General features: G+C 34.0%; 1 protein-coding gene and 1 long non-coding RNA gene across 6 annotated transcripts in view; one reads left to right on the forward strand and one right to left on the reverse strand.

Annotated features, from left to right (window-relative positions):
- Positions 1 to 13204, forward strand: part of LOC115886483 (bone morphogenetic protein receptor type-1B) — a 233300-nt gene that overhangs the window by 204208 nt on the left and 15888 nt on the right. The window contains exon 1 of one of the 5 annotated variants that reach the window (XM_030905656.1): positions 4821 to 5005. The exons of the other annotated variants lie outside the window; for them this stretch is intronic. Within the exon in view, the coding sequence (XP_030761516.1) occupies positions 4978 to 5005 (28 nt within the window). The 5' untranslated portion in view covers positions 4821 to 4977. Of the gene's footprint in view, positions 1 to 4820; positions 5006 to 13204 lie in introns of those variants that run through there. 5 annotated transcript variants of the gene reach the window in all.
- The window catches only part of LOC115886485, a 57364-nt gene that overhangs the window by 25578 nt on the left and 18582 nt on the right, over positions 1 to 13204 (reverse strand). The gene's annotated exons all lie outside the window — the stretch shown is intronic.

Here is a 13204-nt window from a genome sequence, read left to right on the forward strand (position 1 = left end):
TAACACTTATCTCAGCTATCTTTTACGCGTGGCGTTCTGACATTTTTTCACCGTTTTGAATGGGATATCATCCAACTTCCTACGAAACAGATTATCATAAAAACCCACTTTAACGATGTTTACGTAACGCAGTTCCCAGAAATCGTCTCTTTACATTTATTTGCCAAACGTAAATTACAACAATGGCACGCATCTTTGTTGATTAATTCGGCAATTTTTCAGAGCGGGTTAATTGAAATTTATGTCGCGTTGTCGTAGTTTTACGTTGTTTTACAAGCGAATTAGAATTTATGTCACTGCTTTCAAACGAAATACTAATTACTAGTAGAAAATTAATTTATATGAAAATTTTTGAACCAGATATACACGGTGTCCGAATATTCCGTGAACATAGAACTACTACGTATTTTTGGAATCAAAATTAGTTCATTAGACACGATTTACCTCTATAGAAAAGTGCTTCGTTTGCCCGGTGGAGGGCATCAAACTTTAAAAAAATAAACACATTTTTTCAGATATTTTAAGAACCGTTATTCCGATTTGAATAAGATTTTGGGTGTCTCTGTTTTCCTAAGTGCTTTAACATTTGGCTTTCACAAAAATCAAAAAAAGTACGGGAAGAGTGAAAACTACCCACACCCTTAATGTAAAGTTTAGTATAAATATTTTCCAACTCCACCAACGACAGATTTCCTTTTCGTAAAGTGGTCCCTCTAGTATTTACTATATTTTTTGTCTCTTGTCAAAACGCCACATCTCATAATTTTTGAGAGAAAATTTTTTGCGAGAATTTATTTTTCCAAAGCAGACTGAATGTTTAATTATAGGCAGATTTTTGTAAGAAAATTCTAAAGATTTCTCTAAAAGGAAATAAAAATATCAGTCAATTAAATTAAACATAATGCTGTATAATTTTGCTAATCTCAAATATCTTATAGAAGCTTAATCAGAAAACTGCATAAATATTATTATAATTAAACATAAATAATCGAATACTGGTGAAATAAAAAAAATATCCACTATAACTGTCTCTGTAAACTCTGTCTTGAAATGAAATTTCTTTAAAATATCTTTATTATTTATTGATATAGTTAGCAATTATATTTCATAATTACAAATTCTTTGGTTGGCATGTAAACTATTTCAATTATTAATGGAATTCTTACTACAGGAATGTTATGTATTTTGCTAGCTTATTTTGTACAAATTATAGCATATTTTCTATCCATTGATATACAGTTTTCAATTAATTGTTTTTACATTTTTTCCTTTGAGAAAATAGTAGGTTAATGGTAATGACAAATTTAGTATTAATAAAATTTTCTGTCTAGACAAAATGATTATTGAGTTTTTTAATATCTTCTTAATGATTATTACCAAAAAATATATTAGGTACTTCTTTTTCACTCATTAACAACTTGGAAAAATTATGTTCCGCATATAAAATAAAAATGATTTTCTCACTAACTTAATCATATAGGTACTTAAAGGATTTTTTCTAAACATCTCCAATGAAAGTACCTCTTTGTTATATAGTACCCTAAAGCAGCTAAGAAAAATGGTCTATTCTGATACAGAAAAAAATATTATTTCCTCTTTACTCATTAATAGCATTGAATAAGATATGTTCCACATATAAATTAAAACTTATTTTCTCACCAACATAATCACGTAGGTACTTAAAGGATTTTTTCTAAACATCTCCAATAGAAGTACCTCTTTGTTATACAATACCCTAAAAGATGGTCTGTTAAAATTTTACATTAGGATTTATAATAAGCAGCTTAGAAAAATGGTCCGTTCTGATTCAAACCCAGTCCCTCAAACCAATTAATTTTGAACACTCGGTACTAATGACGCAGACTCGGGCGTACTCCCAGGCGCCAGACCGAAATCTGAAGTTTTTGCCTGGCCGCCCTATATTTAACGGTACGTTATTTTTGTTGCCGCTCTGTGTAATGGACATAATGCTATTTACCGATTCTTTAGTGTTTATTAGTATATTAGGTAATGAGTGTTAGAGCGTATTACGCACGTATTGAGGATGCACGCGAGCTACGTAGAGGTCTAAGCAATTTTCGTTGAGTGCGTATATAGAGTTACGGATTATACTTTATGACGAAAAAATTTAAATTTTCTTCTTCTTATGTCATCAGTTTTTCACAAGTTCACGGGGCTTAGAACTTATATATCACAAATAGATTTTATATAATATTAATAGGTTTAAAACGTTCTACGTCTTCCGATGCCATCTCTCCATGCCTGTCGGTCTCTCCATGCACCGTCTCCGAGAGATCTTTCCTCCATAAACGTGTCAATCCCTTCCTGTCAAATTCTTCTCGGTCTACCCGGTTTTCTTCTTCCTGCAGGTTTCCAGTTTAAAATTTGCTTTGGAATTCTTATTTCTGCCATTCTTTGGACATGCCCGTACCATATGAGTTGACTGTTCTTTATCTCGTCCACTATTGTATGTTTAAGTTCCATAATCTCTCTTATGCGTTCATTAGTTATTCGTTCGAGTCTTGATTTGCCTGCTGATCTTTTCCAAAAATCCATCTCTGTAGCTTCCAGCATTCGTTTTGTTGTTTCCTTAATTGGCCACACTTCACAGCTGTACGTGGTTATACTCTTGATGATGGTATTATATATTAGTGTTTTGTTCCTGTCGTTTATGCTTGTGTCCCACAGTATCCCATTTAATACCGTGATAGCATTCCTTCCAAGTTGGTTTCGTTCTCTAATTGTAAAAATAGATTTTACTTTTTATAACAGTATTTTAAAAAATAGCAATTTCGAGTAACTTCATGGCTCCATTTTGCTTTTTACTGCTGTTCATGATTGATTGTCGTTCATTGACAGTTTTAGTCTGTTATTTGCACTGTCAATAGGGTACATTTTACACATTTTCTTTTATATACCGCAACTTTTGTAGCTTACACATTCGTGTGGGCGAAGTACAAGTTGTACTTTCAGTAGTTAAAATAAAGCAGTGTATAGTGAAATAATTGAAGCATGACGAGTTGAAGGACAGATATTATAATAGTATGTCGGTTTGAGACTATCAACAAGTTAGATACCCTATCCAGAGTATCCAAAACTCTCACTTGCAGTGACATACTATGTGCCCCGCTGTTTCAGCATATTTATCGCCGTGTCTACGGGAAATAGTTCCTTGATACAGGTTGATATTGGTCAGGTCGCACTTGACAGCCAACAGGCTTGTCAAGAGATCTGTGTAATAAGACTGCGCATAAGATGGCTACGACTGCGGCGAATGACTATAATTAATTAAAAGTGGTATTCAAGCAGAGTGGAAAGCAACTGGAGACCCAAATAAACTGTATAAATGTAAACCTTAGTTCTTCCAAGCTTCTGTAGTTCTGTCTATATCTAGAAAAAAAGAAGTAATACGGAATGCGTTCAAATTTGGCCATTCGCAAACGTTTCTTTTAAAAGGTGACCCCCTTTTTAACTGCTCTCATTGTGGCAACCAATTAGCAGGAGATGATCTCCTCATAGAATGCCCCATCTTCATTAACTTAAGACAATCACTTGGTTTGAATGGTGATCTGGCTTACTTTCTAGATGTTAGTAAACTGCAGTCTATTTGGTTGATGCCGCTAAATGGCTCAACAGCTTACGCGGCTCATACAAAATCCCTCTTCTTCTTCTTCTTCTTCTATTCCTGCTGATTATTAGCAGTTTCTTTGTAGTTTTAGAATTAAGTCCTCGGATAAAGTACTTGCTATGTCTGGGTCCCTGTCTGTTTCTCCAGTGGACCGTCTGATTTTTTTCTGATCTAGAGATTTCGTATTTGGCCAGAGTAAGCTATCAGCGAAGAGTCATTTCAGGAAGGTTCAGTTTCTGAGATACTTGATTTTTTTTAAAAGGATATGATCGGATAATATAGTTTAAAGATCAAAGGACCACAATAGGTCAGAATGTCAAAAGCTACCTCATAATAATCTACTTCTATTACTAACCAACAGTGGAGTTACAAGTTCCAAAAATCCCAAGAAAGAAGTTCCTCAAATCGTTTTATTTTCATTTCCTGTCTTCTTTTAGAATGTAGAATGCAGAATGAGTGTGAGTGGGGTTAATCACTGCTACCTTAAAGTACTATTGTGTCCCCCTTTCTTGAGATACAACTCATCATACAGTCTATAACTCATCATACATGGGTATTTTCCTGTTGCAGGGGAGAGAGTATTCCCCATCATCCTCTGACAACAATGTTCTTTCTCCGAGGAGTGGACATCTACCTCCTACGATGGTATACACTCTTCCATGGTTGGGGTTTCACCCTCCGTGCCTTTCACAGTCGAGGAGCTCGTCTACCCGTACCCGTGAGATGGAGGCTGGAGGTCTCCAATTTCTCCACCTCTTTAACTTGGTCTCTCCTTAGACCTGATACCGGTGTTGTCCCGAATCTATAATAGAGGATATATCTCTCTTTCTCTATTGCCTTCTTGGATTTCAGGTCAATTTCTATTGACGTCAAATCCTGAAATTACTCGAGTTTATTTCCTGTCTTCTTAATTCCGTAATTCCATTCATTGATACTATATTTGTCTTTGACATTTCCTTATTATTCTCTACTTTTTTGAAAAACGCTGCTTATAGAATATGTAGAAAGTTCAATCTTCGCCTACAGTATCCACCGTTAAGTCCGACCCACGCTATACCACCACATACGCTAAAACTTCCCCGCGCAGCCAAAGAACCTTTTTCTTTATACCTGACTACGCGAAGAGGCGAGCTAGCAAGGCTGTCCGACCGCCTGGCCAACATCTCTCGCAGCCAAGAAAACGAGATTTCGAGTAGTCTCGCTCGCCTCACTCCTCAGTGTTGGACCTTGTTCGTAGCGGGTAAGTCGGTGCGTCGCGAACTGGTGTGCGCGCTAGCCAAACGTCAATTGTGATTGGAGAGAGAAAATTTGTTGGAAAAACGGCGGAAAAGTATGCGAAAGTGATCGGGATGTACGTTACGGAGCCTGTACTGGACGGTGAGTATCGTTTGATTTAATTGTTTGCGCGTTTGAGACGAGAAAGATGCGATCCTTTGCTGGCGCCATCGAACACGACACCCGTCTGTGTTTCTATTAATGGTGGCGTTTGTTTCGAAAAAATCGACGGGATTTGTTTGTTTCGATGTGTTGGTTAGTAATGGATGTGTTATTTTGATGGAAGTAAAGAATTTAGCAGGGTTTTTGAGAAAATAAACTCCATATGGGTTTCATGACCAATTTAAATCTCATTGTTTTTAGAATGTAGCTTATTCTTTTGAAAATCGTTAAAGGAGGAATTTTGTAGTGTTTTGGAAGGAATATCTGCTTCCCTATGACATTCTTTTTATCAATTTTTATTTCATTGTTTCTAGATCTGCAAACAACATTTAAAACTTCTCTGTTGTATTAATGGTGGGTGATATTTGCTTAAAAAATATCATATTTTTTTGCTAATTTTGATATGTTGAGTACGAATGGTCGTGTTATTTCAACAGAAACTAATTGCGATATGTTTTTGATAAAGCATTTTCCATATGGGGCTTTTATTACCAATTTATATGCCATAGTTTTAGGAATGTCTAGATTTTCTTTTAATAATCTTAGGAGGAAAAACATTTTGGAAAAGACCTTTACCATATGAAATTCTTATGGTACTTACTAGTTTTAATTTCATTGTTTGAATTCTGTAGTTAAGATTTGGAATATTATGAGTTTACCTACCGTCTGTGTTCCATTAATGCTGACTTTTACTTAAAAAAAAACAATGGTTTTGGCTTATTTAGATGATATAGGTATATTCGAAATATTAGGCAACAGATTTATCTGCGTTTCCAGATAGAAATCTATTTCCAAAAAATATGTTTTCTCGAATATTAAACTACAAAACTGAAAATCATTTTTACTCAATATAAAAATAAATTACCAACATCTTAAGGCCAACTGGCAGTAAGCACTATAAAAAAATAAAGAAGATTACGGGGGACCAAGTAAAGGACGTCTAGGGCTTGACCTCGCCAAAATTAATATCGATTCTCATTTCCCAGCCGTCTTTGACGACGTTTTTTTTTCAATCGTATGGTAATAAATGAACATCTCTATCATCTACTTATGAACCAACCTACTATTTTACAGCTTTATTTATAAATACATAACTATTTTCGACATATGTTTCAGTACGTTATTGAGCAAGGAATAAGATTATTTTGATTATTTTATAGTGTATAGAAGTAAACAAATTCCACAAGGCGTCATTTTGTTGGACATTTATGGTAACATTAAGTTTTTAATTGAAATTTATACAAACATGCCTCTAATATATGTACATATAACAGTAAATTTGATTCATAATTTGATCTATTTCTATTTACAACTCTCAAATATATAAATAACCATCATTTAACCAAAATATATTCGTGATTATATGGCTTTATGTTGAAACATATTGTTCTCAATAATATCTCCAGTAAAGAAGAGAGAGAAACATTGACATTGGCGCCACGAAAAAGAAACCGTCTGTGATTTACTGATGGTTCCGTTTTCTGTCAAAAATTTAATGAACTCAAACTCTCTTCAAATCTAGGAATGTGATTTTTCGAATTTAGATAACAATAGGCGTTTTTAGATGTATGCAGATTACCAAATTCCGGAAATTCTTCATAGGGAAAGTTATGTATAATAAATAATCATTACACAGGAAGTAAAATAAAAATAAAAAAATAGTATTGATATTTTATGGGAATAGGAAATTGAGGAAAATATTATTTCCTGGGATAATGAAAAATAATTGATATTTAACTTTTCCGAAAAATGACACCAGCCTGAGCAAATACGCCTACACAAATTGTTGGCATATTTATTTTCTCTTGTGGCAGTTTAAAGGTGTATTTTCGACCGTACTAATTAATGTTAATGACAAAAATGTATACTTTATACAATGTCAACAAAATGGCAGTAAGACAACGTATAGATATTGACTTAAGTACTTATCATTTCCACAAAATTACAAAACAGACTGTGTAAGATCCATTGTTTGAAATGCTACAAGAATTTCTGAGTATTTTCTTTATATATTTGGTTACTAAAAGGAATGAAATAATCATATTCCCTAAAGCACAATGATGTAAGAAAAAACAACGAAAAACAAAAATATGCATAGATAATGTGGCTGGCATTTTGAATGAAACGAAATGAACAAAAAAGAAAATGGAAAGGTTTTCATCGCTGGGTTTATTTGTAGGAATCTCTAGGAATTTCTAGAAACTGATAAAAACACAAATCTATTTTTAGAAGCTTCAAATTAATATCAGTGCTCATATCTAAGCTGTCAGTTTTAAAATTTGGAAATTATTTTTAAACTAGTTTTACTAAACAGATTTTAATGAAACTTTGTACATATTAAGTTCTAATTTATATATGTTAGAGTATTAACAACAATGTCTTCCGAATATACTGACTCTATAAGCGCAAGCTGTACCTTTCCAGACAACGGAAATGGCAATGCATTGTAGTTCTAAAGGCACTCTCAAGTCAGTTCCCTAGAGACCAATTATAGTCTTCTAGTTTAGTTTCCAAGTTATTAGAAAAGAGATCAGATGAGGCTCTCACACAATAGCCACCTCATAAAGCTAGTCTAATATAAGATGTACCTTAATACTCCCAAGCTGTGTAATATATAGCTACATATGATAGATTTAAATAATTTATTTTTGACACACGCGATTGTATATACGATCTTCTATCTTCGTTCATTGAAATTCATCGATCGCAAACGGCCGAGTTATTTTCACACACAGTCCACAGGTGGCAAACAATTTCGCCAAACTTTCATTTATTTTCCTCAGCCCGCTCTGAAAATAAACAGCATTTCTGGGAAACTCGTTGGCAGGATATTCCTGCTTTTTTTCCTGGCTCTCGATAGATTTCAGTACGATGACGGCAGGGAACAAGGTGTGGCGATGTGTTGATGATTTTGTTGTTGAATGTGTTGAAGTCGGAAATTCGCGATAAAATATTTTAAGTAGATGTATTACTTATGTTGACTCACATCATCCTCATCATCATTTTCAGCTTATTCAACCATTTCCGATTATGGTGTAGCTTCCTTTACATACTCTCTTGGTAGTTGAACCCATTGTTGTCTATTGTTGGTCATGCGGGCCCAAGTTATCCCTGCTAATTTCCTAATATCTTGGTCCCACTCAAGTTCGGTCTTCTTCTAGGTCCCTTAATTCCTCGTGGGTACCACGCTGTAATTTTTGTGGTCCATCTATTATCCGTTCTTCTTGCCAGGTGTCCTGCCCATTTCAGGGATTTGACTCTATGGACGACATTTATAACCTGGGTCTTTTGTCGTATCCACTCTATTCTTTTACGGTCTCTCTTGGTTATTCCCAGCATATGTCGTTCCATTGAACGTTGTACGACCTGCAGTTTCCTTATGATGTCCGTTTTAAGGGTCCAGGTTTCACATGCATAGGTTATGATGGTGGTAGTACACATTGGTCGAATGTTTTCTTCTTTAGATAGTCTCTTTTTACTTTCTCTTTTCTTTAGATAGACTTTAGTTGACTCACATTTGATGGTAAGTAATCAAATAGCCAGTGTGTTTCATAGAGTGAAGTTAACTGTTCTGACAGTGATATGAATGCATAGTTTAGAACAGTGACAGACTAATTTATATTCTGTAGTACAGCAGATTATGCATCCCTGTGTATTTATTAATACATATACATATATGTTATTTGCGGGCCTATAAATGAATTGAAAATGTAAGTACTAAAATTAATTTTATTGGAAATTGAGTATAAAATCGTGAGTACTGTTTCTAGAACCCACTGAAAATCTTTAAAACGTAATTTTTATTGGCGCTTGTTACATTTGTCACGGCACTTTTCGAACATAAAAATTTATGATTCCGTATTTTTTTATTATAAAAGCGCTAATTAAATAAAAAATAAAACAAACTCAATCGCATAAAAAACAATCGTTTCGAAAAAAGGAAAATACGACTATAAACCTGCTTCTTGGAACTGTAATCTCTAATTGGAACCATTAATTTGTGTTTTATATGTAAACGATAATGAAAAACTACCGAAACCACAAAAAAAGATATAAAAGATATGGCAAAATCACGATTTTTTATTAAGAGGAATTTTAGGTCAGTTAATTTCGGAATTTGGAATTATTTTATAATGGTAATAAATATAAGAATTTGTGTTTTCTACAATTTTATTCTAATTTCATTTCTCAATAACCGTTTTGTGAAAGTAATCGATTGTTTCGATCGACAGTTTGATAATCAAATGTTATCTGTCAGATATTATATCAGTGATGAGGTGTTCTGGTGTTTCCCCATTTTCCCCACAGAATCTGCATTTGCCGTTATTTCTGAGCTTCAATCTACTGAGGTGTTTATTGAGGAGACAGTGTCCTGTTAAAACCCCCGTGACGATCCGAAGATTGTTCTTACTGAAATCAAGGAAAATCGGAAAATCTTTGATTTTTCTCGGTCGAAAGGTCTGAGAAATTTCTTCCAGTTCGTTATCGTTGCAGGTTCCTAGGCTGCATAAAAATAATAAAAGACGAAATAATGCAATTAAAATGTATTTTCTTGCTCCAAATTTAAATGAACTATTTATGAAGTTTAAACAAATGTTAACATGTTAAATTATAAATTTAAAATAATTGAATTTCATAAATTCTTAATAATTGAAAATTAGGAAAATAACGCTATTTTTTAATTCAATCCTTTCTACAATGAACAATTTCATTAAATCCTTACGTTGAGTATTATATTTGACTGACTAAAGCCAGTTAAATTCCAGAAATAAACCGTTGGAACACTGGAATTTATTTAGAAAGAAATCTCGGAATTAATCAGCCAATGAACTTATCATTAAGTCACTAAAAATGCGTCTGTTTTCTTTTGAAATACCCCGTGATTTTAACCAGTATATTGACTGAATGAAACACCCACAATTCAGGTCATGGATATTGAAGTTATATTTCTATTTGCTTTTATTTTTATTTGCTATTTTGTTTTAAATTTTATATGGTGCAACTTACAAAAAATATGAATAGAGAAAATAGATATTCTGTATCTTCCAATGACAGATGTATCAAAATCTTACAAAATCATGCGAGTCTTTTGAAAATATTTCTTTTTGAAATTACACCAACTGACATTACTTTTATTTATATCAATGTATAAATACTGAATATATTTATGCAAGGTAATTTAATAAATATTAATGTGGAATAATTTGTAATTCTAATATAAAAAAAAATAATCTAATGATTTATTTAATGGTATAAAAAAGTGTAGAAATTAAATAATAGCTATTTATGTAACTAGTACCTAAAATGATGTTTTTTAGGACGAATCATTACTGTTTGCGGACGAGGCGTTAGCCGAGTCCGAAATAGTAGATGAGTCCTAAAAAACATAATTTAGGTACGTGTTACATACACTATTTTTTGTCATACGCTTTTTACAGTTTTTTAGAACGCATATTTGCAAATTTTCCATATTTGAAATTATAATGTTTGAAAAAGTTGGCTTATAAATTCATATCTTAGTAACGAGTTTGTTTATTTCATCGCATTTTGACATGTCATTCGAAATTTGTCACAAAATCACACAAATTCATCAACAATTTAGACATTTTAGTCCATAAAGGTTGCCATGACGACCTTTACGGCCTAGGCCGAAAAAGAAACATTTTACGGACTGAAATGAGTCCGTAAAATAGCTGTTTTTGGGAGCGTATGACAAAAAAAAAGTTATATCATTCAGAAATATGTAAAGGTATAAGCACATATTCACTGGTGTCCACAGAAATGTAGGTGGGGGATTTTATTCGTAGACTTAGTGGCCACAATCATTTTATAAGGAAAATATACCAGACATTGTAGCATAGTCTGATCGAAAGAATACTATTGATACGTGAATTTGAACACTAAAGCTTCATTAAGAAATTGATTCACAAAAAAATAATTCTCGAATTAGTGGAATAAATTAGTAGTTTCAATTATACTTCATACTTAAGAATTTACAATCATTCACAATGTCTAAAAAATACACTACAGTTGAGGGTTCGAACCTTTGGTTTTACAACAGCACTTTACTTTTGCACTATGATTAAAACAGTTTTCATCTTCTACTGATGATGCTAGCATGGTTAACGAAACGTACCTCCAGTGCAAAAGTAAAGTGTTTTGGTGTATTGTGGTGAATTAGTGTTTTGTTTTGCTAAAAATACAATTAAAATTAACAGAATATCCTAGTAACAACTTGCAGTAGTCAGTTGTATCCCAAGAACAGTTAACCTAATAGGACTGCTCATTCAGCCAAACGTGTCTGCCAGGTGCATGCGAAAACTCCTTGCTTTGTGACGTCATTGTAGTCCTTGTCATGGTTATTAGTCCTTATCCGGCAAACAATAATACACACACGTGCATTATTGGTTGCCGGATGCAAAACGTTCATTATTTAGTTTATTAATTAAAATTTTGTTAACCATTTTCTACTATTTGAAAATTACTACCACTGAATTTGAATTTAAATTTAAGTTCTTAATGCTTAAGAGGAACAAACTTCTACGCTAATTATTGAAACCATTAATTTCGAGGTTATGAATGAGGCTTTACACTAAGTACAGCTAAAAATACTTAGTGAAAACACAGCAAAAGAAAACACTACTACATCAAAATACACCAAAACACTTTATTTCTAACATTGGACGCGTGTTTGACCATTGTGTCTCAGTTGACTCAATTATTAGTTGTCATTGTCAAACAAAATTTGATAAACAAAGCAAGGTCCAAATCAAATTAGGATTTAATGTTCTACTTAATTATATTTAATGTACGATTATATCGTAGAGTTCTGTTTAAATCTCTCATTAAAAATCATTATTCCACCTACACCAATTCGTTCAGGTTTTGATTGGATTTAGGTTAATACCAGATTACAATTACAAACATCGAAAAATAATTATTCCGTTTCTGCGTATACATGCGCTTAAATTAATTAAAAAAGAATTAAAGAGTCCAACCTGCTGCCAACAAGTTGGACTTTAATTCCCTCATACTACACAGCCAAACAGTAAATTAAAATCTCATTATAAGCTGCCAATTCGTCGAGAAAAATCACTAATCGCGTTTAGTTTTTTTTTCTTCGCTCTGCGTGCTGTGTGCTGTCGGTCAAAGCACGCCCACGCATTGTGTTACGCCATCGGATCAATGAAGCTTAATTTAGAATAACATATGTGTGTTTGTGCGTTAAGTCGTATCAAATCATTTCCTTTAATATCTGGATATTTTTAGCTCCTCATCGACGTTTATCCGGTTGGGAAAAATACGAAAATTTAATATTATTATCAGGGTTGTCTTTTATATTTTGCATATTAGGGTTCAGAACCGGGACTTAATTCTTCTTCTTAAAGTGCCTATCCTCTTTGGACGTTGGCTATCACATTGGTCCATATTACTTTGTTCACTGCCGTTCTGAACAAAGCTGTTGACGTCAATGTTCGTAAATTTCGCAGCCACGATATTCGTCTGCGTCCCGCTGATCTTCTGCCTTCTATTTACCCCTGCAGTACGAGTTGGAGTAGGCGGTATTTCTCGTTCCGCATGATGTGTCCGAAGTATTCCAGTTTTCTGCGTTTGACATTCACCAGAAACTCCAAGTCCTTGTTGATGCGGTGTAGTACTGTCTCATTTGGCACGCGATGCACCCACGAAATCCTAAGCATGTGCCGATAGCACCACATCTCAAATGCCTCCACATGCTTGCATGATGCGTCGGTAAGCGTCCATGCCTCTGCTCCATACAGAGGGGTTGAGAGCATCTCAGGATTCTGATTCTAGTGCGGACGTTGAGGGACAGGTTGCATAGTATATTTCGCATTTTGTTAAATGTCCCTCTCGCGATTTCGATTCGGTGTTTAATTTCGCACGAGTGGTCCCAGTCTTTAGTCAGGGTGCAGCCCAGGTATGCAGCTGTCTCGGCCGCTGGGAGGAAGATGTTGTTAGCAGTGAACTGAAAGTTGTTGATGTAGTTCTTGCTAATGATCAACGTCTCAGTTTTCTTGCAGTTCATCTTCATTCAGTATCTGCTGCATGTATTCACCACACGATCTATAAACCTTTGGAGACCTTCAGCGGTATCGTCCAACAGAACGGTATCATCTG

This window comes from Sitophilus oryzae, unplaced genomic scaffold, assembly GCF_002938485.1.
Source record: "Sitophilus oryzae breed Bouriz unplaced genomic scaffold, Soryzae_2.0 scaffold_490_pilon_pilon, whole genome shotgun sequence".
NCBI classification, from domain to species: domain Eukaryota; kingdom Metazoa; phylum Arthropoda; class Insecta; order Coleoptera; family Curculionidae; genus Sitophilus; species Sitophilus oryzae.